At 34.0% G+C, this 27,131-nt stretch overlaps 1 protein-coding gene across 5 annotated transcripts in view; it reads left to right on the forward strand.

The window, feature by feature from the left end:
* Window positions 1-27,131, forward strand: part of IDE (insulin degrading enzyme) — a 58,484-nt gene that overhangs the window by 14,671 nt on the left and 16,682 nt on the right. For 4 of the 5 annotated variants that reach the window (XM_030452807.1, XM_030452805.1, XM_030452808.1 and 1 more), the window contains exons 6-17: window positions 240-352; window positions 771-933; window positions 1,535-1,627; window positions 2,166-2,257; window positions 3,833-3,913; window positions 6,586-6,689; window positions 14,337-14,439; window positions 15,400-15,522; window positions 17,848-17,930; window positions 21,559-21,703; window positions 24,600-24,710; window positions 26,587-26,707. In XM_030452807.1, coding sequence (XP_030308667.1) covers window positions 240-352; window positions 771-933; window positions 1,535-1,627; window positions 2,166-2,257; window positions 3,833-3,913; window positions 6,586-6,689; window positions 14,337-14,439; window positions 15,400-15,522; window positions 17,848-17,930; window positions 21,559-21,703; window positions 24,600-24,710; window positions 26,587-26,707 — 1,332 coding nt within the window. Of the gene's footprint in view, window positions 1-239; window positions 353-770; window positions 934-1,534; window positions 1,628-2,165; window positions 2,258-3,832; window positions 3,914-6,585; window positions 6,690-14,336; window positions 14,440-15,399; window positions 15,523-17,847; window positions 17,931-21,558; window positions 21,704-22,236; window positions 22,382-24,599; window positions 24,711-26,586; window positions 26,708-27,131 lie in introns of all 5 variants that reach the window. The other variant, XM_030452809.1, reaches the window with a different exon arrangement.

Consider the following 27,131-nt stretch of genomic DNA (forward strand, 5'->3'; position numbering starts at 1 on the left):
GTTTTTCCAGGATTTATTTTAACCATGATTGAACTCTTCCTTTAATAAGCATGGTGCTTATAGCATGATGTAGTTCAAAACTAAAGTATTAATGTTTATTTAATTTCAGAAATTAATAATCATCATGCAATTAAAACTACTTTTCTGTATAGTTCTCCCTCAAAGAATATATATGAAATCCAAATTTTCTGAAATCTTCAGATAGCAATTTTGCTTTTTCTAATGCTTCTTTATTCTAGAAACCTTGGATGAGCTGACTTGCTTAGTAGTAAAGTTATTTTCAGAAGTAGAGAACAAAAATGTCCCTATACCAGAGTTCCCTGAACATCCTTTCCAAGAAGAACATCTCCGGGTATGTATAGACATATATAGATATGTATACATTGCTCATCGGGATTGTATGCCTTAAATAATAAATTTTTTTCTGTAATTTATTGTGCACTTCACTGCATTTTTACCAGTATCCCTATTAACTTCCCAATTTCTGTCTTGATTTTTCCACCCACATTTTCACTATCGGTTCATTTTGTATGGTTTGTGCTGTGCTTGTGGTTGCAGCTGTAAGCAACAGAGAGATGAATTTTCTGTTTGAACCATGAATGGCACAAGTGTTGCCTTAAGTTATACCCACCTTTACTTTTGAGATTTTGTTGATATGTTTGCAAAAAAAATACGTGTGTGTAAAGGCAACATGATTATGTGCTCCTGAAATGAATAAAATAAAGAGTTTCCTTTTGTTTATGAATCTCTTTGTTTAATTCCCCCCTCAGCAACTTTACAAAGTGGTACCTATTAAGGACATTAGAAATCTTTATGTTACGTTTCCCATACCTGACCTTCAGAAGTACTACAAATCTAACCCTGGCCATTATCTTGGTCATCTGATTGGGCATGAAGGCCCAGGAAGTCTTTTATCAGAGCTTAAATCCAAAGGTAAGTCCTTCGAAGGTAAAGAATCAAAAAAGTAATTTTTTACACAATTTTGTAAAGCTTAATTAAGTTTCATCTAAAATTGACCTCTGTATGCTCAATTTGAAGCACCCCAGCTGTTTGAATAATTCCAATTGTAAGTAATTTTGCACTTTAATCTCATTTCTGTGATGGAAAAAATAAACAACAGGCACTGACTACTGAAGCTACTATTTCTTGCACTCTCCTTTATCTACCCTTGTTTAGACAGTTACATGAACTTTGATATCAAGATTTTGTCTGTTTTGTCACTGGCTTAGACACTTCTGTCAGGACCTCAGTGTCTGGAAGGTTACAGGAGGGTATGGTATCTCTTGTATTTTTCTTTATGTTACCATACTCCAAACATAAATAAATTACCCAGGATTAAGATGATCCTGAGTTTTTTATATCATTCTGAGCACAAAATCAGGTCTGACTTGCATTATATTTGACTTGCACTGTTGCTAGAGGCGTTAAGGAAGAAAAGACAGACATGTAAAGTAGTCAAAACAAAGTTTCCAAAAAGTAGCATAAATTGTTACATAAATTGTTTATGAAATGTATTTCCTCTGTGATTTCATAGGTTGGGTAAATACTCTTGTGGGAGGACAGAAGGAAGGTGCTAGAGGTTTCATGTTTTTCATCATCAATGTGGACTTGACAGAAGAAGGACTTCGTAAGTGAAGCACTTATCTGAATTCCATGTCGTTCTAATGGGTTTGTGTTTATATTTAAGGAGTCTAATTGTGTTCATAGCTTGAAAGCCAATTTATTGTAATTAACTGGGTTTTTTTTTTTGGTGTGTTTAGATCCTCTCAGTATGCTTGCACTTAATCTAACATAAGAAATTGACTTATTTGAGGTTATAGTGCAATATTTTGTTAAATATTTTAAAGTAAATTTATTTAAAAGGAAAGCTAATACTTTTGTGCTACTTGTTCATACTGTTTAGACCTGAGTTAAATTACATCTAAGTCAGTATCTTAAGAGATGATCAGTGCAGTTCATAGAACTAGCTGGAGACATAAACATTTATCTTAAATTCACGTCTGATAAAAGCAGGTTTAAATTTGCTAATGGGATTGCATGTGTACTTAAAGATCTTGATGTATCAGGGTGTAATTAAAAATAAAACCATACATATTTGTGTTCATCAGAATTTTTTCTTTATGCAGAACTGAGTGAATTATTAAGCAAGTATTTTTTCTTTCCAGTACATGTTGAAGATATTATTTTGCACATGTTTCAGTATATTCAAAAACTACGTACAGAAGGACCTCAAGAATGGGTTTTCCAAGAGTGCAAGGTACAGCAATAGGTACTTGAAATATACAGTGGCTGTATTTCTACAAATTTTGGATTCTAAGTAGGAACATTCCCTTAGCTGTGGAAATAGCCTTTAATAATCACATGCTAATTAAGTTTATTAATTTTAAAAGTTCAGCAGGACAAAAGCAACAAGTACATTCAGAATATGTTGTCTTAATGTAGATGTGAAATGCTTCTACAGAGCTGTGAGTTGACATTTTATGACAGGATAATCAAGGTGGAGGAGGAAGTAGTTTACCATGACCCCAGGATTTTATATAACCTTCCTTAGCCTTGACCAGAGGTGGAGGGAGTGGGGGAGCATTTGAAGTGAGGGGGAAATTTAATGTTCTACCCCTCTCTTCTTTCATGTGTCAAATTGTACATTGAGATTTCTAAAGCAGTAGGACATTGAATCTGCTGTTTATTCCCTCACCTTTATGAGAGGTGAACTAAAATTTTTAATGTGGTACTTTGGCTGTGGTAACTTTGGCTGTTAGTCCTTGCTCAGCTATGCATACTTATAAGTCTGTGTAGTTCTGTTTTACAGAAGTGTGAAGTGTCCTGTTAGAATTAAATAGTCCTGCACTTCCAATGACAGGGTGAAATTAACCCCGTTTTATTTGTATGTATAGTATCATTGGTTCACTGCAAATATTAGGATAAATATTTCTGGTTCCATCTTAGCTTTACTGTTGAGCCTTTTCTGTCTAGAGCAGAGATTCTGCAGATAACTTTGTTACTTGCATTTTGACACTATGTACCTGTAGAAAAAGTCTCTGTATGCTCTGCTGAAAGTAATTCACTGTCATTGTAAGTGAATGCAAGATTTGAAAGAGGTAGTTCTGTCCTCCTGTATCATCCCTGTGTCTTTCACTTGCTCCTCTTGTATCAGTCCCAGCACTTCTGAGGCTGTTAGGTGAGTCCGAAGAGTTGGAAATCTAATTTGAAAAGAAGATTCTTTTGAGTTTATTTTCATATGAATTGTTGAATTAACCAAACTGTCTGCATGGTTTCACAGAAAGATAAACTGTATCTTTCATTTGCTTTATAGACTTAGATCCCTTTAATACTCACTTGCCATTGTATTCTAAGAATGTGTTCTATTTCTGTGGCTAAGACAGCATAAAGAAACACACTTCTATCTCCAAACTTAATGTTTTAGCTGGAAGAACAAAAGGAACAAAAAATGAAAAGGGAAAAGCTTCAGTTCACTAATATGCAATGAATATTGCACTGGAACATTACGTATTGGTTATATCAAAGTGGTTGTGTCTTCAAATTACCAGGAACTTAAAATATAAGACATACAGGACAGATCTTGTAGTTTGAACTGAGTTTACAGGTCTTGTGTAACACTTCACATTGTGAGACTATCTGAAACTGCTTGTGAGCTTTGTGCAGTTTGAATATTACTGAAAGTTTCTGCGTTGCGTACTTGTCTAACTACTACAAAATGGATAAAAGAAAACTTCCTTTTCTTGTTTTACAAAAAGGAATTAAGTAGCCAATAATTATTCTAAAAATTGTCTTTAAAATAGGCTTTTCAACCCTTCCTGCATTGTTTCCCTAGGATCTAAATGCTGTGGCATTCAGATTTAAAGATAAAGAACGACCACGAGGTTATACCTCAAAGCTTGGAGGAATGTTGCATGTAAGTGTGAGGGTTTTTTGTTTTGTTTGTATGTCTGGCAATATACTAATAATTTAGCCATATGATTTTAATCTTAATAAATACAGGTACATGCAAAGGTCCTTTGAGTTTCATGAGCTTAGGAAGCTTATATGCTGCATAGATCTTAGTTGTGGCATTCAATAAGTCACAGTTCCTTCATGCTACCATTTTATACTTCTGTACTTTGTGGAATTGATTTTACAGTAACTGGAGTTGTGATTTTGTCTGTTTCAGTGTTACTTAAAATATATGTACCTTGTAATTCTGTATCTACCTGATAGCTAAATGATCTCTAGGTAAATACTAGAGAAATAATGCTTCATCATAAACACAAGTACTATGTTTCTAAATGCTTCCATAGTTAACAGTGTTGAACTGCTGTAGTTGACACCACTGCTTGTATTCAGATAGCAAATTAGAAATGTTTCACTCTGCGAAGGTGATTAAGTATTGGTACTGAAATAATCATCATGTAGCTTATAGTTATTCTTTACACTTGTAAAATACAGTTCTCTCATTTTGTGCTATCAGAAGAATAAAGCGTTTTTCGTCTAGTGAAATTAATGCAACTCCTGTACATTGCAGTAATTCTCCATTGCACAGCTAATAGCAAAATCTACGTGGAGACATTTTTGTTTTCTTTGCTGGAATCTCTCTTAATCCTCCTACACCTTTAAAGTGTGAAGTCTACAATAGCTGTCTTTAATTTTAGGGTTGTCTCTGTTTACTAAAAGCATTAGACTTAACTGAAAACATTTAAATGGATCTTTAAAGGAGCTACTATTTGCTATGCTGTCTCTTGCTTTTGTTCTGTCAAATGCATAAAATCTCTTTAACAAATGGACTCCTCACTTCTGAAGCAGCCTCTGTGACCTGTATTTGTGGCATCATTCCTAATTACAATTTCTGTCTCCAAAGATCAAGCCATGATGTGGCCAGCAGTATTACACAGAGTAGGGTGTTGATTCAGGACACTGTTTTCTTTTGTTGCTGTGCTTTGCAGTGTGAGTGGTAATTCTGATTCTGCTCTTAGTTACTTGAATTCTATTTGACAAATAACTTTTCTAGTTACCTTCATTGCCTCTGAGTCATCCTCGGTTTATGCTTTGAATTAACCAAGCTACAACTGTTGTTTCATGATACCACGAGCTTACTTGGTTTTCATAATATGGAGAACCTGGGTTTAAGTTAACATGAGTGATTTAAAAAACATCTTCCGTCAACAAAACAAGTTTGTCTTTAGAACACATTTGTGCTTGTCTTTGGAGTCACCACTAAGTCTTATTGCCAGATTATATTTCTTATTTGTCAGGTGTAGGCTTGATGTTTTCCACATAGCTGTTTCTCAGTTTGTAGTGCCCGTTTTCTTTGTTATGTCACCTTAACTGAATAATTTTTCAGATTTCATTTTATTCTGATTGTTCCATGTATACTGTTTTAGTCTGTTTTATTTTAGTTACTTTATGCTCTGGCCTTGATGAAAACTCATCACAATCACAAAATGGTTGAGGTTGGACTTGGCTTTTGGAGGTCCGACCCTCCTCCTCTTGTAATACAGAAGTAATGAAGTTGCCAAATAAATTTTATGTTCAGTTTCAGATGATTTGCAGACATTGGCTTGTTTGTAAAGGAAATGTAGATTTTTGGCCACTAGGTCTGTATTGCCATGGTAATTTGAAATTAGAAGTGGATAGATAATTTTAAATCTCCCCTTTGTATATCTTAGTCAGCTTAGCTGTTTATTTGGAGTGTAGTTAAATGAGCATTCTTCAGTGTGTGATGAATCTTTTCAACGAAACCTTTCAAATTCTGGATCTTTAGCATTGACATTTTGATTTTTTGTAGCACAGGCTTTGTACATTGTCCTTTGTCTTCAAACCCTGCCTCCCCATCCTTTTCTCTTTTCCAAAATACTTTGTGTGAGTTACTTTGTGTTATGGAAGTCATTCTACTATAGTTATATGTATTGTGTCTGTAATTTAGACAGCCCTTTTATAATAATTCTAGTAAAAAAAAATTCAGGCATATGGCAAACTGCAGGTACTCAGTGCTTAGGTCATTTGGTATTTTCCCTTTGGTAAACAGGAAAAATATTTTTTAATAAAAAGAATTAGAATTGTGTAATTTTTAAATTTTTCTTTTAGATAATTGAAATATACTTTCTTTTAACTTACTATAAATAAAATTGGAATTCTGAGGGAATCCTAGACAACTCAGTAGCTTCTTTTTTTTTTTGTCTTTTTTCTGTATTAAGTTTTGCTTTTCCCAAGTGTACTCTAGTTTGAGTATGTGGTGTTCTTTACCTTGAAAAATATCCTCCAGGGGTCAGTATTTACCATGTTGTTTTTACTCTAGTTCCTTCAAAACAGTATTTAAAGGTGGATGATATTTTGTATCAAGACATAAAATATTTCATGAATATCAATATGCAATATATAGAAATACCTAATAAAGGAGGAATGTGATTATATAGAGTACTACTTCATATTGTTAAGTTTTAAGTGAAAGATTTTAAGACTTCTCTGCACTTCTAATTTGAAATTATTAAAGTAACACAGATTTCATGACCAGAAGTATGCACTTTAATTTCCTTTACAAAATGGTAATTTTTTTTGTGCTTCATATACATGTTTCTGGGCTTTGTTTTTTAGTATTATCCTATAGAAGAAGTATTGGCTGCTGAATATTTGCTTGAAGAGTTCAGACCTGATTTAATAGAGATGGTACTGGATAAATTGAGGCCAGAAAATGTTCGGTAAGTTGAACTGCAATAACTTGTTTTAACCCCAAGACATTATAAGAAAGGAGACAAACTAATGGAAACTCAAATCTTAGGTGTCTCTTGCAATTCCAAAGTAAATGTCACTGAAAAAGAGCTAATTGTTCCATGTATTAATATCTCTACTTCCCTTTGAAAGTAACCACTCAAGTGCATACAACTCTTCCTGTTCAGACAGAAACGTCCTTTCAGTCCTTTCTGTGCAGGATGCCTTCCTCAGACTGAAATTGTATTTAGGAAGATACTCAGCTCAACTGTTACTGAGAAAAAAAATGAGTAAAATTATCTTGCCTCACTAAATTCTAGGGACATTTTATATGGAATACATCATTTGGATTTGAGTCTGGAAATCTGTTAAGAGGATGTCTTTTATCTGTAATATATATTTTATTTTCCCTATGGTCAGCTATGAAACTTCATGCAGATTAACAGACTCTCTGAAAAATACCAGTTTATGTTGACAGGAATAGCTGTGGCTTCATCTGCTAAAATCTCTCAGACTTCCAGAGCATCTCTTTGATCTTACTCTGACTATAGTGCATGTGTGCTTTCTTTGCAGAGTGAGTGTATTTACAGTACGAATTTTGGGACTCAGTAATTGCTCAGGCTAGAAGCTGGGAGGGAAAGGGGAAGCCTCACTCTCCTGTGCTTTTTGAGGGTCTCTTGTTGTCACCCAAGTGGTGTAACAGGGTATTTTAAAATACGAAATTTTTTCCTGTAACAGAGTGCTGTGGAAGGGACATTTTAGCAATTCTGCTCTTTTAGAGAAAGAGGTGAATATTGGATATAGAAGTTGTCAGGTCGTACATTGAACAAAAACTGTAAAACGCTGAGTAACTGTGTCTTAATTGTTGTGTGTATTGAACAGGGCAGAGGTTCAGTAGCAAAAATGTAAATTTGTGTGTGTATATGCTTCTATGTATGGATAAGGTGGTACAATCTAGTGACTAAAAAGTTGCATGAGCAACAGTTTAACTTTCACTTTGGAGCCTGTGTGTATCATGATAAATTGTAATATTAAACTAGTTGTGTAGAGATACCATGAAAACACATGTATGTAAACACAGAACCAAGTTCTTGCTTGTGATTCTATGTATCAGTCTTGCTGTATATAAACGTTTGTCAGTGTTTTGGAAGCCAGTTACAATATACAAAAAATAATAGTATTTCTTTTTAGAGCTCTGTTTCTGAGTATGTTTCACACTGAAATTTTCAGATAATGTTGGATATAAAAGGACAGCAAGGCCTCCATTCATTTATTTCCAGAGGTTATTTATTTCAGCCTCCTGAAATTACTTTGAATTACCTAAAAGTTTGGGCACAAATCTGCACTATATTTTTTTGTATGACAAGTCTGTCTTGTATATTCATTTAATTTAAGGTGACTATTACTTTATTTTCAAGAGATGGTATAGGATAAAATTGTGAGCTGTATTTGCAAATGTCACAGGGTTCTGGTGTTTCTAGAGGTATACAAGTAATTATGAAATAAATGGAGCTGCCTGTGTCAGTGAGAGAAGTTGCCATAGTAATTAATGCCCTTTAAGGAAGGGCCTGCGTCTTTGTGTGTGGGTGTGCATCTATGTGTAATGTGTGTGGGATACTGCAAGTGAAGATTGAATATTTCAAGAGATCATATTTTGATCAAACAATACAGAAAATTCACAAGTTCTCTTTCTTATTGTATTAAATAATTCTATTTTTCATGTATTTTCACGTTAATCTACTTCCCAACTTCTTGGAAATTTGATACAAGAGCTTACCTTTAACATAAATACTGTTTTTAGCAATTAAAAAGAGAGAGAATATATAATTACTTCTTCTCTGAAGAAAGCATAGCCAAATTCCACATGAATTTGAACTTCTAATTGGTTTCAGAATTGGATGCAATTAGTAGGTAAACAATTCAGCATAAAGTAGCCATAATTAACATGTTCAAAAGTTACTAGTTTGAGAAGAAAATTGTAGAGAATGCAGGTAGAGGAAGAAAATTTGGGTCTGTAAAGGTGGTCAGAAGCACAGGAGTAGTGGTAAAAATTTTTAGAATTTTGAATGTTACATGGTGTGCTTTTTTCCAAATGTGTAGTAAACATAGCTGTTACACAAGGTTAATTTATTTTAGTTAATATAAGCCCATATTTATACTTAGAGCTGCAATTCTGTGTTCCTTCCTCTTCATCCTTTGTTTAAAAAAAATAAAAGGAGAAGGGGAATGAGAAAAGAGTAAGGAGAACAAGAATCTTATTAGAGAGGAAAAAGTACTTCTAAAAAGACACGGAATTTAGCCTTATTTAAAACATTAATAACAAGGAAAATAACTGTTTACTATAATATGTATCTTTTATTTTTAGTAATTTGGTAGAAATATATCAGTCTTCTCACATTTGACAGAGCAACTTGCTGGAGATGCGAATATTTTCTACACTTATTAGCTGTGGATTAGTTTTAAATAAAAAAGTATTTTTTCCCAAGATAGAACACATCGAGAGCAAACACCATCTGAAGATGATGAGCTTTAGTGTTTGAATCAGCTCTGAAGAAGTGATCCTTCAGATATGGAGAAATCTGTTTCATCTTAGCTTTTCAAATTGAGCTTGTTTTTTAGAATGCCATCTGTGACATTTCATGTAGCAAAGCACAGTACATTTAGACCGGAGAGACACAGTGGTGGGTGTGTTTTGAAAACTAAATTTGATGTAATAGGTATGCATTTCTGTACAGGAAGGTCTCTGAGTTTCAGTAATGGAAGAGATATGGTGGCATGGTGACTGAATCAAGCAAGCTTGTGATCAGAGAAAGATGGTCATCTGGTGACTTCTGTGTCTGCAGGTCTCTGTGCAGTCACAGGCTTTAGATGTTTCAGGTCTTGCCCTCCTTTCTTCTAGCTTGTTGTATTGTGCTTTCTTTTTCAATGCTGGAAAAAATATGTTGTGCTTAATCTTCCCTCAGAACTGACAACATTGCTGCTTCACTTTACCTGGCTTAAGAAATAGATTGTAATGATTTTAAGCATCTCAATGAAAAAGTTATATACTGGGAGATAAAGGGACTTGGAAAACTGGACTATACCGGGTTTTGTAGCCTCTTCAGTTTATTGTTAAAGATACTATGTATTATTTTTTGTTGCAGAGATTTTAGTAGGGCCTAAAGATAGTAAAACAAGTAGGCTGGTTCTCTGAAGCTTAAAATATCCACAGCTGTCCTGTTAAATATAAATACATACAAACTATCTACCAAAGGCTGATTATATACAGTTCTATCCGCAAAATTCAGCGGAGCACTGGAACTCTTACATGGATCTGATGAGGTCTGCAGGAGGCCTATAATGATGTAGCAGCAGGCATACTTAGAGCTTGTTCTAAATGCTCAGTGTAATGATAAATGTGTTGCTTATGGTGTGCAGACTAAGCCCATGCTAGTGCTTCCTGTTCCCACTGCAGCTATACGTATACATCTTAGTTCTCTTTATGTTCAGGCTATTTGTCTTTTCTAAAACTGACTCATTAGAAGATAACCCAAAACATCAAAGCAAAATTTGATGGGCTGCCCACTGAAGTGGTGGATTCTCCATCCCTGGAGATATTTAAAAAGAGACTGGATGTGGCAACTGCAACGGTGGTTCAAGGGTTGGACTTGATGATCTCTGAGGTCCCTTCCAACCCAGCCAATTCTATGATTCTATGAAAATTGAGATTCAGATGTGTCATGCTGCTCTTTCCTGCATCTCTGAATGACATGCTTTTTCAGGATATACTCAAGAGTTACAGTTGTGCTGCCATGTAGCTTGGTTATGATAATACTGAAGGCTGATTTTTTACAAATGTAAAAGTGTAACTCAGTTCAGTTTTAGTTTATTTATTAAATAAGTGTTTTTATTTAGGGCATCAAGTAGTTTAAAGATCTGAGCTAAAGAGACTTTCCTATTTTTATGTGATTGAAACAAAATATTAGCTTTTATGTAATAATGTATTCCTTTTAGACACATTTTAAGCACTTATCTTTTCAAACTAAATGTAGAATAAAATGAACTAGAATTTTTTTCGTCTTTTAATTAACTAAATACACCCAAATATAGTAAAATATGACAAAGAATACAATTTTATGGTATCTTTAATTTCAAATTGCTGGCAAGATAAAGTATTTGGGGAGATAAAAGCCCTGGTTAAATATTACTTGAAGTGATTTCATGCTATGTTATAATTCTAGAAAAATTCTAGAAATTCTAGAAAGCTGCTGTGGATTTGCATTTTTAGTGGATTCTCTTGGAAGAGTGAGTTGAGCTTATAGATGTGAACAAAAGGAGCCCCTTGTGTTTTATTTATTACATCTGTAGCTATATGCCAGTAGCAAACTATCAGTCCAGTAGCCCATTTCCTTCTTTTGTCTTTGAGCAAATTCTCTTTACTTATAAAATACTGGACATGGACATTATAAATATATCTATATGTGTTATGGTTATCTGCTATTCACTTATACTTAGTCTTGTGTTGGACTTTTTATTCTCCCATTTAATGAAAGAATGAACCACATTGCCCTAACTTTGCCAGCTTTTTTTTGGTTTAGTTTGGGGGTTTTGTTTTTATTTTGGTTTTGTTTTTTCTTTTCCTGTTTTTTTTTACTTTTTTCTTTTTGTGCCTCACATAAACTGTGTCTTGTAGTGGTTTAATTTCAAATTATTTCAATTTTTCCTTTTTTTTCATAAACAAAATATCCTTTTTCTTAACTATTGGAATTGACATACACTAAGGACTTTTCTTGGCATACCTATATTGGGATAGCTGCATTCACAGCTAGAGACTGCTGCTCAATGTCTTTTTTAAAAGTTTAACTTTCAGTTGTTATTTTCTTAACAAACTGTGTTTTTTTAAAAGTATGGAAAACTATGCATAGTCACAGATGGTAGTAAGTATCCATATGTGCCTCAATTTGACTGAACCATAACAGGAAGTTTTTATGTTCTCCTCCTCCCTCCTACCCACACACACTACTGGCTGTGTTTAGTGGCTTAATTTCCCTAAGAGAGAAACCCTTTTAAGATGCAAGTACCATTTTTATTTATTCAAGCTGCATTGAGATTTGCCAGCCATCTGTGCAGATAAGGGAATGGATTTGGTGTGTGTTGCAGTCTTAGCTGAAAAATGTAATTTCTCCATCATTTCCAAAACATTTTTTCTCCTCATGAGCTATAGAAGAAATGCTCATATTAAAATTTAAGAATCTGGTGACTCATCAGATTAAGCAACTCAAGAACATTTTCCCCTGGATAGTAAATGGACTTCTTTCCTCTCTATATATGTGAAGTGCAGCACTAGAGCTATCCTAGAGGGAAGGAAAATAAGTGTCAAAAATGATGATACAAAAAATTGCAAAAGGCTGGAATTTCACAGATACTGAGCAAACAGTAATCTCAGTGCAGTCGATGATGCTCATCCCTGATGATGAACATGTCACAAATAGAAATGTATTTGCTTAATTTTTTAATTGCATTGTGTCTGAGTAAATAGTTTGATTCCCCCCCCCCCCAAAAAATGTTGTGTTTGTAGAGAGTTAGTTTTATTGAACCCTAACAATAACTCCTGCTTCCACAAAGTTGTTAGTGCTGCAGCCCAGCAGTGTCTGTCTGCATGTAGTTTCCCCTCTTATTTTGTTTTCTTGTGAGATTTGTGCGGAAGTGGCTTTGAATACCCTACATTGCTTCACATCAGTTTTACTGGTGGTTTTAGAGGAAGTTACAAACAAATCTAGGCTTTTGCTGGTTTTGTCTTGGTCATGTTCTTTTGAGGATTTGAATAATTAAGTGTAAGTGCTTAGTTTTCTGCTGACCATTATTTAGTATTTTTCCTTTTGGTTAAAAACTAAGTAGATGTAATGTGCAAACAGATATGATACCATTCTATATGAAATCACACAAAAAAATGTTAACTATTTCTGTTTGCAATGAGATGAAATGAGTAAGAGTAAGAATATTGTCATTCTGCTTTGGATATTGCATACCTTTTGCAGTAGAGGAGGGGTCATTTTGTTCATCTGAATATATGTGTTAATGCTAATCATGTGGTTCTTTAATTTGTTTAGTATATTGCTAGAATGTTCTCTGTAATCCCATGTGACTCTGAGATGTACTTCTCATGTTTTCAATTGCTCTTAACACTAGCTATTTACCCCATTGTTCTCCTGTTACTCAGACTGCAAAGCACAGGTTAAATTACTAATTGTGTGAAAATCTTCACAATGGGAGAATCTAGAACTCAATATAGCAGAACCCTTTTTCAACCTTCTAGGGTCTTTTAGTCATTTATGTGTAAACATCAGATGAAAAAAGAGGAATGAGGACATAGGTATTTACAATATTATTCCACTTATTTAAACTGTTCAATATATTGCAAAATTAATCCTAAGCCAACAATACATTTGTAAAGTAAAACACTACTGTTTGAAACAGATCCATATGTCTGTTTTGATTTATGCCCCCCTTTGCCTTGAACACTAAAAATACAGAACAGAATGTTCCTGGCCTGAAACTATTGTGATTAAAATGAAGACTTATATTACATGTATTTTTATATTTTAATGTGCATTTTAGCCATCTGCACAGGAAGTTTGCTTCTGTGCTGTTGAGCATATAGTGATTGTTAAATATATGTAGGAGGTAATTGTGCTACTTTTTTTGACAATTTCAGAATTCTTACAAACACCTATTCATTCTTAAAGCTGGCTGCTTAGTTCCTTTTGATACTCTTCTGTGTTGTAGGTTGTTCGAGAGAATTAAGGGAGATACCTTGATATCTATTATGAAGACTAGTGAAAAAATACTGATAAGTTTATATTTTTTCATATTCTGGATTTCCCCTTATTTAGGTGCATTCTTTAGTCCAAGGAGGGTCTGGATGATGCTCTTGGTCAAGTGTCTTAGTTTTAGGTTGTCTTGCGAGAAGCAGGAAGTTGGACTCAATCCTTACGGGTTCCTTCCAACTTGAGTTTTCTGTGATTTAGGTATCTAATCAAGTATAATTCTGTTTTATTGACTGTAAAATACAGTAATCCTCTTACTTTTCTACTCTTCCTCTTGAATAGACCAAACCAAACCAACAACAAAAGGGGAAAAAGAGATGTAAATCTGAAATGAGAATGTGAGAATACGACATAATGAGGAAATTATTTTACTATCAGACTATGAGTGGGAGAGTGAAACTGCAATGGTCTAAAATGCTAGGTCTGGAATAAAATTTCTGTACTCAGCATTTGTTCTTAGTAAGTTTTGATATAGGTGGTATGAAAAATGTTACAGTCACCATTAATTTTGCAGAAGATCTCTGCTTTCAGTGTTTTCTGAAACAAGGACAAAGTCTAAAAAATAGAAACTGCATGCAACAATAAATACTCTTAACTATAAGTTGTAACAGTTTAGAAAAGCAGCAAAAATTAAATTATGCTGATAACCTGATTTCATGGTTAAGCTTAGTGTGTAGTTCAGTGTATATATACTTTATATCCAAATGTACTTTGTAACTGTTCAACTCCTTTCCCAGAAATAAGTGCATTCTAGTGATACAACAGAAATAGTGCTTCTCAGTGTTTTCTTGGACACATACATGCCAAACTGCTTTATCTCTTTGTTTTCAGAGTTGCAATAGTTTCCAAGTCTTTTGAAGGAAAAACTGATAGAACAGAAGACTGGTATGGAACACAGTACAAGCAAGAAGCAATTCCTGATGAAGTTATTAAGGCATGTTAAAACTTTTTAATATATTCTAATATGTGCAAGTAAAACTGGTAAATTCTTGGTTTAGTTTTACATTTAGTTAAAGGAGAACTTAAATCTGTTGCTCTGCATAGCATGAGAATTCTACAATGAGTCTATTTAATAGTATGAGAGGTTAAAACCTTATGCTGGTCTTTAGATTTGAAATACCTATTACATAGGACAGGCACACTATAATATTTTTTAACAATATTAAGTATGGGGATTTATACCATTTTTGTTATAAAATTTCCATAGTATGTAGTGGCTACTTAAAAATGAAAGCACTAACTTATTAAAACTGAAAATGTTTTTCAAACTGAAAGAGTATTAAATGTTAATGAGTTAATATGTTCTTTGTAGTATTTTTGCAACTTCTGTATTTAACTGTGTTTCTGAAATCGATTTTTGTAACTTAAAATATTAGTGTATTTACTTAGTCAAATGAGCTTCTAAAAACCAAAACTCCAGCAAAGGAAGTAATCAAATTCTTATTGAAAATTGTTGATCTGTTCTTAAAAGAAGAGATGGCAGTAAAATATACACTTGAGCTATATGAGACCTGTTGAGTGTGCTTTGAACAGACATTGCACAGGAACACTTCTTTTCCTTTAGCTTGTCCTTACCTGTGTTCTTGATGAATATTCTTGCTTGTGTTTAGTTTAATACCTGCAGTTAGAGTTCACAGTAACAGAAAAGATGAGACATAGAACCACCTTCCATTCCAGTGTAAATTCTTTTTTATCAATTGTCTTCTTCCTTGAAGCACTTTATCCTGCTGGTGGCCTACTTCAACTTGGTTTCTTTCTTTGTCTTAATAGTATTTACACATAAGCTAGTGGAATCCTTATAAAAATCTTTTGTTACAGCATAAAATAACTAAGTATATATCCATTAATTAAGCAGAAATTTCAGTTAGGCTCTTTGTTTCTCATATTTATGTAGAAATGGCAAAATGCTGACCTGAATGGGAAATTCAAGCTTCCAATGAAGAATGAATTCATCCCAACTAACTTTGAGATTTTGCCGTTGGAAAAAGATGCAACCCAGTACCCTGCCCTTGTCAAGGTAAGCTATTTGTATTTGTTCTGCCTGCTGTATAAACTGGGAAGTTAGCAGTTAATTCCCACGTGTTTTTAAAATACACATCATTCATATTCCAAAAAAAAAATTACAAAATCTAAAAGTATTGCTAGAAGACAGTAGAAGATTCATTCTTGCTAAACTTTGGATTAAAACTGTTTGGGTTCCTAAGAAAGTTAATTTACAAAGAGCTTGAAGTGTCTTTACCCTTTTGAAAGCATGTTAACAATTGACTGAAATATTATTAATGCTGATTATTCAGCAGAAGTGTGACTGCCACTTTTTTTTTTTTTTTTTTTTTTTTGAGCAATGTTCAGGAAGTCAGAAGTGTAGACAAAGCTATTATTTTGTGACTGTGAATGGTAAAAGCTTGCAATTCCATTGAAAAAAAGAGAGAATTATAAACATCTAAGTCAACATGACTCTCCAGTCATTTACTAATCTCAGTGTGTGTTGCAAATCTCAGTTTTTCTGTGTTCCTAAAATATACTAAAACTCACTACTAAAGCATCATTGTCTTTGCAACTGCTCATCTTTTTTCTAGGCTTAGTTGGAGGATAAAAAGGAAAGGTCTTCTGCAATTACACGTTGTGCTTTAGCTTGAATACTCAATCCAGGAATACTTTTTGCACACTAGATTAATATAAGTCTACTGTAGTGCAAAGACATCCTTAAGGAAAATGTATTTGTTCTGCACAGGCCATTTTGGTATATAGTTGAAGGAGTATTATTAACAGGGGAGGACTTTGAGTGTTTATGTTCATCCTGAACTTAAATCCTAAGCCAGATGAGGGACAAAAATGACAGCTTTCTTTAAGTAACACTAATTGGTTTGCTACAGAAATTTGATGGTACCTCTGTGTGTCTGTAGCAGCTAGGCAATTTATCCACACAATAGCTTAAGGCATCATTGATTTAGAAATTTATTTTATTTATTTTAGTTTTTACTTTCTCTTTAAAATACACATTCTGAGGGGAAATGGTTTTAATATTCTGTACTTGATGAAATAGATATTATCTGTTTTGCCTCCTGCATCTTATTTTCTCTCTGGCTGTATGTCTGTGTCATTTTCCTTTTGTGGGCCCTGGCATTTGTCACAGTGAAACACTGCAAGAACTAAATGAGGAGAGATTAGCTGTACAAACCTAGCAGTTTTGCTGCTGTTTAAATGACTTAAAAGAGCTTGCTATGGACTGGACCAGTGTTGTGGAGAAAGGCAGGGATGGAACGTAAGTGCAGGAGCAGGGTGGCCATTTTGCTAGCAGCATGTCACTAGGTCACCTCTGCTGTAATAGCACGTCACCCTGAAAAACCTTCAGGAAGTTAGGATATGGGCTTTCACCTGAGGGCAAGATTGGTACTGTGGGCTGTAGTTAGTGATCTACAGCTATTGAACCAGGTCTCCAGTATTGCAGACAGACTCTACACTTGATCATTGTGCCCCTCAGGTAGGGTGTATTCTAAACTGCGTGGTAGCAATTTAATAGAATAAAATTCTTGTTGTCTTAGAGAGAAGGTGTAATTTGGCTTTTTACTATGAGTAGAATATTGTGCAGAGAACAATTTGTTGTAAGAGACAAGATGTAGTTCTGTGCAGAAGAGGAGTAAAAATATCATTCCAAATCTCTAAGAATCAAAGGAATCTTGAAAATATATGAAAGAGAAATAGATTTACGTTTAAAAGTCTTCTCTTATTATGTGTAGCAAATCAAAGAAGGTATGTTGGGGAGTTAAAGTTAACTAGAATTGGAAGAGAGAGAGAGCATCTATTTCACAGCTTTTGTAGGAGGAAAAAGAGTAGGGTGAGTTTGCTTAGATTCTTTCCAGTAGTAGGAGACTATTCTAAAAAAGGTAATTTCCAGATAGTTTTACTACTTTTTCTAAATGTGTGTGTGTGTCTTGTTACCAATGTTACTTTAAGTCAGCATACATAACATTCAGATTTTTAATTAAAATCACTAAGTACAGAATTATATTCTTATTAAAAAGTGTAACTCTTTGCTGTTGTAGTGCTGTCCTCATAATGTTGCATCTTTGAATGCCATCATTAGCAGGGAATTATGTGAACCAAACTTTGTATCTGTCTCTGGTCATTCCTGCCCCAGCAAAGTACGTCTCACCTTGAGTGTAAGGAACATATGATGAGAGTCAATAAGATTAGATGGATGTATACACAAACTGTATAGCAAAAATGATGAATTTACGTGGACAACACTAAATTGAGATTTGTAGTGGTGGAGAGATTTTTTTGTAAAAAACTTTACAGTTAAAAGTTAGGTAACTTAACAAAACCTCTTTTTTTGACACAGGACACTGCTATGAGCAAACTGTGGTTCAAGCAAGATGACAAATTTTTTTTGCCAAAAGCTTGTCTCAACTTTGAGTTTTTCAGGTATGCAATGTTAAATATATCACATAAATTGCTCTCCAAAAGTTTCTTGTTTGTTGGGAATCTGCATTTCTGTGGCAAAAGTTTCTTGCATGTATTGAGACTTTCAAATGTTTGTCTTCACTTGAGAATATGCAATAAGACAGAGGTAGGAAGGAGGTTCACGTGTTACACAGTAGTTAAGTAGCAAGAAATTTATGGTGCTCCTTCCGTTAGAAAGAAAAGTTTATCTCAGAATACTTAGAAAACAAATTTTCATCCATGTTTTATTTGCTATACCTGAAATAATGCCTGTCAATAACACCTACTAAACATTGGAATATTCCTCTTTAAATATAGGTTTGTATTATTTCTAATTAATGACTATATCACAGTTATTGTAAAGACAATGTTTTGTTTTGTGTTTTTTTTTTATTAAATACTATTCTGATAATGGGTTTAGGTTCAAATGGTGTTTTATTTTGCCTAATACAAGCCAGGATAAAATTCTAAGTGCTTAAAATTGTGGGATTTTACTTAACTGATGCTAGCAACTGATTTTTTATTTTTTTTTTAGAAGAGCACTGTCTGTATTAGCAATGAAAGTGTGATTCTCACCTCAAGATGCATGATAAAGTGCTGTAATGTTAATTCTGGTCTTGCATTGATCTAATTAAGTGATTCACTGGTACTGCTGGAAAGGATATTATGTGGGATGTGGTAGATTCTTTTTGTTACACTGTTAAGTCCTTGTTTTGGGTGACTACTGGAAATTTTTCTTGGCAGAATTTTAGATAGAATGGTTTGAATTGGAACAGACCTTTAAAGGTCATCTAGTCCAACCCTACCACAATAAGCAGGAATATCTTCAACTAAATATGTGGTGCAAGTCTTTCCCATTTAGATTTATACTTTTGTTTCAGTGAGCCCTTCTAAAAAATCAGGAGTACTTGAGCTTCGCTGGTAATGGTTACAGGTGGAAAGTTGGCTTTTTTGTTAGGGTTGGGGGTGAGGGATCCTTCCTTTTCTTTAAAAATAAGATAGTAATTGTATATCAATGGAAGTTAGGAATATTTGTCAATATTGGGCACATCATCTCCAAAAGAAGTTGTAAGCAGGTTTATCTGGTTTTGGTACTTAAGAAGGATTTTTAGTGCATCTGTCTCTTGAGACTGGTCATGCTGATGGTCATTGGAGGAAATGGTGAAAAGTGTAGTGTTTATTTATGAGACATGATGAAATAACTCATAGCTCTTGTGGCTAAGTGAATTGGTGAATAAAGCCATCTTAATAGCATGGGTTTTTATGAAAAGTTTAATCTCAATTCAAAATCAGAATATGATGGCTATGCTGCCTTGTAGATTACAAGAACTGGTTCACACTACTTCAGACTGTTTCTGTAAGACAGAAAAAACTAGGACCATTTCTTCTTCCTGCAGCCCTGATCATCACAAATCATTGGAATAGTTCTTGAGTCGAATGTTGTAGCAGCAACTGCTGTGTAGATTAATTAAGAGGAAGTTGATGCAGGTGGTTTCTCCCTCAAATGTACAAATCCAGTAGGAGCAATTGGAGTACATGAAGCTCTTGAAGTCACTTTGTTCCAAAACTGATAATGCACCAAGTTTCTTTAGTGCAAGTCTCATTAAAGAAACATCACAGTAAAAATCCCTGGGATAGGAGTTATCATTCAGCCTAAAGAATCAGCTTTTGTATCAATTATGACTTAAGAACTCAAGAGGTATCCTTTTTTCAAAGAAAGCAAATGATCAATGCAATGTACTATTGTTCTGAAAACTTCCTAAAGGTAGTTCTAAACGCTGCACTTGAAGTACACTTCAGAGAGATGATTATTAAAAAAAATACAATGTTAATTATTTTTAACTGTATTATTGCTACCTTCCATCTTAAAAAATATTTCTAGCAACTTGAGCTGCTCATGGTGTAACCAACCCCATATCAGCACTTTAGTGTTGATTCCCACTATGTCACTTACAGCTCTTTGTTTTTTTCTCACTACACTATCAGTGACTGAGTTCTTCTGCTTCCTCAAACTTAATTAAAAGAAGGGTAAACTAGTAATAAGCATTTACGAAGTTGTGAGTAATAGAAGGCAACGGTGTTACAATAATTGTTTTCTGTTATTTTTCACTTAAGGATTAATGATTGAGTAGTCTTAATTTTCAAAACTCCCTGTTGGCCTTTGCCAGCTGAATGAGTACACAGAAGTTATAACTGAAATAGACATAGTAATCACTCAAACTGATTAAGTCTCGATTCTAGTATCAAAATAGAAAAAGAATATAAGGGATTTGGAGGAAGATTAAAGGTGACATAGGACTGACCTACATCTTCTTTTGGTTGCAGTCTTAATTAAAAATTTAAAAATATTAAATGGATACATCACTGAGAATACTGAATTTTTTCTAGTTTGGGAAATTCTCATTCTAGAGAGAAATACAAATGGCAGGGTCCTATTTTTTTTTTTTTTTTACTGACCAATTTGCTCAAGTTACACAAGCCCAAATCCAAAATAATTAACTTAGTGGTAGCCTATCCCAGACTAAGATTTCTGACTTTAGCAGACTCTGCTTCTCTAAAAGAATTTTTTTTCTTACCAAAAAAAAAAGGATTCCTTTGCTTAATCTGAAAGCAATGAAGTTGAGGCCTTAATAAAATATACTAAAATATACTAGGAACCTTCTTTAAAAGTCCCTTTGTATTTTAAAGTTATCAGATTGTATATTGTGGCAATGTGATCCTAGTTTGAGGATATTGATGTTAGTATACACTCTGAAACACCATGCTGTATAGGCATAAACATAAATAACAGCATGTCCACATATGACCACTAGAGAATGATGAGGGGAGATAAATGCAAATTATGTGGTTTTAAACTGTAAGCCATAGGCTGACAGATACTGCTGATTATTTCTGTGAAATTGATAATGAATTTACATGCACTTAAGAAGCTTTGGAAATAAATAATCGTAGTACAAATGATGTTATGACTTTGCAGATCTTTAAAACAGAAATATTTAACAACAAGCTGAAACATGGCTTGAATCTGAGTCACATTTCTGGTTTTGAGACATTTGTAATACTCACACAGTATTATGTGTGATCAGCTTCTTCTAATGCAAAAGTAGAGCTTGCATAGTTGTTGGCATTGAAAAGATAACAAAAAATTACATACCACAAATTGCTAATATCTTCATTTTTGTAATAGAAAACACTGTTTTCTGATAGCATAGAAATATTAATTAAATTAATGCCCAGCAATTGGGCTTTCATTTAAGTCTATTAAATAACGTTGTTTATTCAGGATTGTTTTAGTTGGCTTTACTCTTTGTGAGTTCTGAATGTGTACCAAAGTAAATATAACAGGTCTTGATTTACAAGCACAAATAAGAAAATATCTCTGCAATATTTTATACATTTAGGCACTGCTAAAACCATAAGCAAGCAATTATATTCAGGTATGTTCATATTTGGCTTTGAAACAGGAGTTTCATCATGGGACACATACTTCATCATGGGATCCTTCAGCATACTCACAGTAAATATTGTTTCCTTCAGATCAAAGTTAAAAGGCCAAAAGAAACAGAAATTATTTTAAACTGCATGTTTTACTTTCAACATTTTCTTCCAGCCCATTTGCTTACGTGGATCCCTTGCATTGTAACATGGCCTATTTGTACCTTGAACTACTCAAAGACTCCCTCAACGAGTATGCATATGCAGCAGAACTAGCTGGCTTGAACTATGATCTCCAAAATACCATCTATGGGATGTATGTAAGTACCCAAATCAAGGAAGAGCTTAGAGCCTTAAAACTACTTCCACTCATCAACATTTTTATATTGATTTGATGGAAGGACTTTTATTTTCAAAATGGGTCCAAGGCTGTTACTCCTTTTGATCTTGGTGATTAACCATCCTTTCTTTAATTTGATTCTTAAGTTGAATTTTGTTCAAAGTCTTCAACAGTCTTTCCATTCATATTAAGCAAATTTTCTTCTTCATTTTTATACCATTCATGAAATTATTTAGTTGTAAGATTTATTCCTCCTTAAAAAAAGGAAAGAAAAAAGCAACCCTAATCCAAGCTTGGTTATTTCGGTTTGTCAGATACCTACTAAAAAGATTCTGACAGGGGTAGAAGACCCCCCCCCTTTCCATGTTATTAAATAAGCGGTACACTTCAGCTTTCCTATTTAAGAAATACTCATGAGGCTGCATATACATACTCTTCAGTCATGTTTCTTCATCCATTACTTCGTCACTGCTTGAGGTATCAAAGCATTTCTTTTGTTTTTCTTTTTGTTAGTCGCTACATTTATGCTGATCCTCTCCATTGCAACATGACATACCTGTTTATCAGGTTATTGAAGGATGATTTAAAAGAGTATACATATGCAGCACGCCTCTCAGGTTTGATCTATGGCATTGCATCAGGAATGAATGCAATACTTGTAAGTAAGAAAAAATCGCAGGAGGAAATGAAGCAGCTTGGGACTTGTTAAGCTTGGAGAAAACATTTGACTTCTGCATTTTTAAATGAGATGGTTAATGTTTCTTTCCTTGCATATATCTCACGAATTAAAGGCGAAGCACAACAGTGTATTTTAATCAGTACTGATGACCTGTTTAGGATTGCAGTGTTTTGTGAACGTGTGTGCAGTGCAGTTGTTGCGTTCTAGCACATATTTACTTGTTTGCATGGCAAACTTGAAAATACTGTTGCTGGTTTCTATATAAAAAGATTAACCTTTCTACTGAATGAATTTCAACTTCACTATTTTCTGTTATAATTCTCTAATTCTGCTGTAGTGAGCTGTGGAAATGGATTGTGCATGTGTTCATTAGAATGCAATGCTGGATATATACAACTTGTCCTTAGTGTTTATTTTTATTACATGTTTTGTAATAAATTTTGTAAAATTTTGTGCTGAAAAGACTTGATAAATACTTATATTATGATAAATGGCTACTTCTTGCCTAGCTTAGTCTATGAGATTTGTCATAGAAGATTTTAGTAGTCTTTCTTGAAGTTCTGCTTAAAGTTTGTGTTAACCATTCTTTTTATCCCTGAAGATGTTCAAGGTGAGGCTCAACAAGGCTCTGAGCAACCTGATCTATTTGAGGATTACCGCAGTGGGGCTGGACTAGATGACCTTTAGAGGTCCCTTCCAACCCAAACCGTTCTATGATACCAAAATATCTTTTCAAATTTCTTGTAAAAGTATTTTTCCAAAGCATCTTAGTAGGAGAGTATACTATATGTTGTCTTCATGTTTTCTGTATGAAAGAGACTGCTGCAATTTCATTTTTTTTAATCCAACACAAGCCTCATTTCCTGGTAACATTTACTTAACTTAGTGCAAACATGGTTGACTGTTCTGTTTGAAAGGTTGCTGACATTGCCTTGGTCAGAGTTTAAAACAAAACAAAACAACAACAAAAAAAAGGGGGTGGCATATGTAGTTTTCTTCATTTTTAGTCACAGTTTAGAAATTTAGATTTATTTAAGAAAATAGATGTATTTTATATTCTTCTACTGCAAATATTCTATTTTCACCTATTAAAAGAATTTTAGTCCATTTTGATATCTGGGAACTTCTAATATTCTTTTCTGTTTCGTGAGTTTTATAGTCAATATGTTTAAGTGTACAATATTTATACTTAAAGCAAGGATAGATACCACAGTGCACATAATCACCTATGCTGATAGTTGAACAGTTTAGGTTCTTGGGCTTATTTAGCATATCAGCCTTTGCCATAAGTCCATTTATGATAGCTTTTTTCTTCATGAGTCAAACACTTCAAAGTGTTTCAGCAACTATAGAATTAAAAAATTCTTCTCATGGAAAGCAGGAATTCACCTGCTATGTTGGTTTGTGTCCTGAAATTTAGTTTTCCATTTAATAATTAAGCTGTATAAATCCAATTACATTCCTGTTTCCAGATACCAAATTTTGAAGTTTTTTTCCCGTCAAAAAGACCTAATGGCTTTTTTCATCAGACAAACTTACAGTAGCTTGGTGTAATCACATAGTAATTTCTAACTTTCTATATTTTTTTTAAAAAAACCAAATTTATTTCATGTGTGCTTTCAAAAATGTGTATGGTCTCATTACCATTGTAAATTATGTTGTTGTGTCAGCCCAGCACCATCCTGGTTGCGCTGCTATTGACAGTACCTGTTTTCTTGTAGTACTCCCTACTTCTGCTTATGTAAAATATTTTTTGAGCAACAAGATAAACATGAAACAAGGTTAAATGTAAATTGGAGAGAATGTTTAAGAAGGCTGTGAATCTAGATTTCATGACTGAAACAAGAAATCTAGAGTAAAACCTTTTCAGTGCGCCAAATGTACAGTTTACTGACTGGACTCAATACTTGTGGTCATTAAAAATCTGCATTCTGAGTACAATTTGCTTATATTAACATGTTTTTATGCTAATTTTCTGCATTTATAACTCCTGGACAAATATGTGATAGTATAGTCACCAGTTAGTTATCATCTGACAGGTAAAAGGATTTTTTTTCAGAAGGAGTTAATGACGAATAGCGTTGAAGTCAGAGTAAGTGTTGGAAAGTGTATTGTAGATTGAATTATACAAGATATGGGTTATTCCGTTGTTTTTTGATCTTCCACATTTAAAGGAAATTATGCACTTTTTCCATAGCTATCTGTAAAGGGTTATAATGACAAGCAACATATCTTGCTCAAGAAGATCATTGAGAAAATGGCTACTTTTGAGATTGATGAGAAAAGATTTGAAATTATCAAGGAAGCGGTAAGCTACATGAGAAATTTACATTTTGGAGTTATTTAAAATTGAATGCATTGACTTCAAATGAAACCATGGTTTGATTATCCATGGAAATGGAGTGAAATTCTATCTGATTGGGGCTGTGGAGGCTTTTTTATTTTGTATGTTCTATGACCATGAGTTCCCTGGAATGTCTGTATTATATTCTTTAGTTAAAAGCAGTGGGCCCTGGAATCTTCTTTCAGTTGGTTTGTACTACAGTTGATCAAGGGATTGCAACTTGATTTGATGGGAACAGAAATCTTGGGGGTGGGAGATGTATATAAACTTTATATCCTGTTTAAAATTTGGAAAGGCCTCAATAGCACGTAGCCATAAAATAAGAGAGAAAGTAAGTGTTGAAGATAAATTCAGCATTTCTTCTCTTCAGATGTGAAGAGGAGCACTGCTCCTGGGCCAGGATTCTTTGATACAAAAGTAATCAGCTGGTTAAGTACATGCTGACTTTAGGAAATCTAATTTCCTAAATTTAATAACTCATCTATGTATATAGAATACACACTGAATCATTATTTTAGATCCTGATGTAAAATTATGAACAGTGTTTACACTGTCTAAGCCAAACACCATACATAATTGTTCTCCAGGCGTTTTCTTTAGATCAAGGGAGAAGTAAAACAAAAGAAATTAGTGAATAAGATATTGGCACTCAATAGCAGTGAATCATTGTGGAGTATAAATCAGTACACAAGGATTAGACAAGTGTTGGGGAACAGACTGATTTGACCCAGTTTGCAAAAAGTCTGATGAAGATGATAGTCACTCCACACTTGCTAAAGTTTTACATCAGTCCTCTGCTGCTGGTGTTTTTTTAACAAGTAACTGTCCTGGAAAACACCAGTGCCATTCCTAATTCATTACTGTTTAGTAGGAAATTCTAAGTGGGTGGATGTCATCCATGAGATGGATTTCATGAAATAGCCCTTGAATTAGAGTTTTGTGTGCCTAAAAAACTTTATTGTCAGGAAAGTTTTAACTGGATGTGACAAAGGTCGAGATAAAAAAACCCAGTCCACAGGTCTGTGAACAATCTGTGAACTAATTTTCTTTTAGTTTAAGATGTTTCCCTGATTGTCTTTACAGTTTTCTTGAGCTTTGTCTTTGTATTACACATGCTTTGTCATTTAATAGACTTTCGTTTTATGGGCCCTTCATGTATGTAAAGTAAGGGCAAGCTGTAAAAAAGTCAAACCAGATGTAGAGACTGCAGTTTTTCCCCTCATGTCTACACCTAAGAGATAAGGGAGATATTAGCTTCTGAATTCTGTTTGGAACAGATGGAAGGATGATGCATCCTCAGCAACTTCATGCTTGCTATTTCTTATGCAAACATCCTGAACTGAGTTACAGAAACTGATCCCAGCTCACCAAAACTATTAGTTTGCACTTTGCAGTTCCTCTGGTAAAGAAAAAAGATTTTGCTTATTTTGTGAAGGTGCAGCTGGGCTAGAAAAGAGTTTCTTTGGAGAGGCTCACTGACTCTTGTCTCACACCTACTTTATCAAGGCAAACAATACAAAGAATTTCCCAGCTGCTCCTATATTTTTCTAAGCCAGCCCTTGGAAGCAACTGAGAGAAAAATAACGTTTCTGCTAGTGATACTTCCCTACCCACCACTGGATAGCCATCACAGAATGTGTACCCCCTGGGTAGACTTCATCCTAAATACCTAGGTCAAATTGCAGTAATGGAATTTCTAGTCATTAGATGGAAGCTTAGAAGGCCACATTTTTTTATTATGGTACTTTAATATATTTTAATAGGTCTAAAAAGCAAGAAAATGTTCTTATGTTTAGAAATAGCGTTCTGTAATTTGAATTTGATTATTTTTTTTTTTTAGTACATGAGATCACTTAACAACTTCAGAGCTGAACAGCCTCACCAGCATGCAATGTATTATCTCCGACTCCTGATGACAGAAGTTGCTTGGACTAAAGATGAATTAAAAGAAGCACTAGATGGTAATGTAAACATATTTTTTATTTCTTTCTAACAGAAAATGTCTTCTTACTAATGAAGGTACCTATTTTGAACTCTGTCCATTATTAAAGTGAAGCCCCTGTAGTGCCAGACCTGAGCTGATGCTGCTAGTTGATGCCTCTGCAGTTGCCCTTCAGTTTCTGGGTAGTATAGTACTACTGTTCAGGCAAAAGGCAAAAGGCAAAATGGCAAAACTTACAAGAAGAAGTTCAGGCAAAACTTGAATGGCTATGTGGGTATGAGCCTGGAGATAATGAATCCAGTGCTTAACCAGCACTAGTATATGTAGGTCATTGCTTTTGTGATGACTACTGAATTTTGAAAAAGTAAGAGCTTTTGTTTTCCATGTATAAGTTGTCTTTATAAGATTAATGCTATTATATTAACCATAAGAATGGCTGGAAA

The sequence above is a fragment of the Calypte anna genome, chromosome 6 (assembly GCF_003957555.1).
Source record: "Calypte anna isolate BGI_N300 chromosome 6, bCalAnn1_v1.p, whole genome shotgun sequence".
Classification (NCBI taxonomy): domain Eukaryota; kingdom Metazoa; phylum Chordata; class Aves; order Apodiformes; family Trochilidae; genus Calypte; species Calypte anna.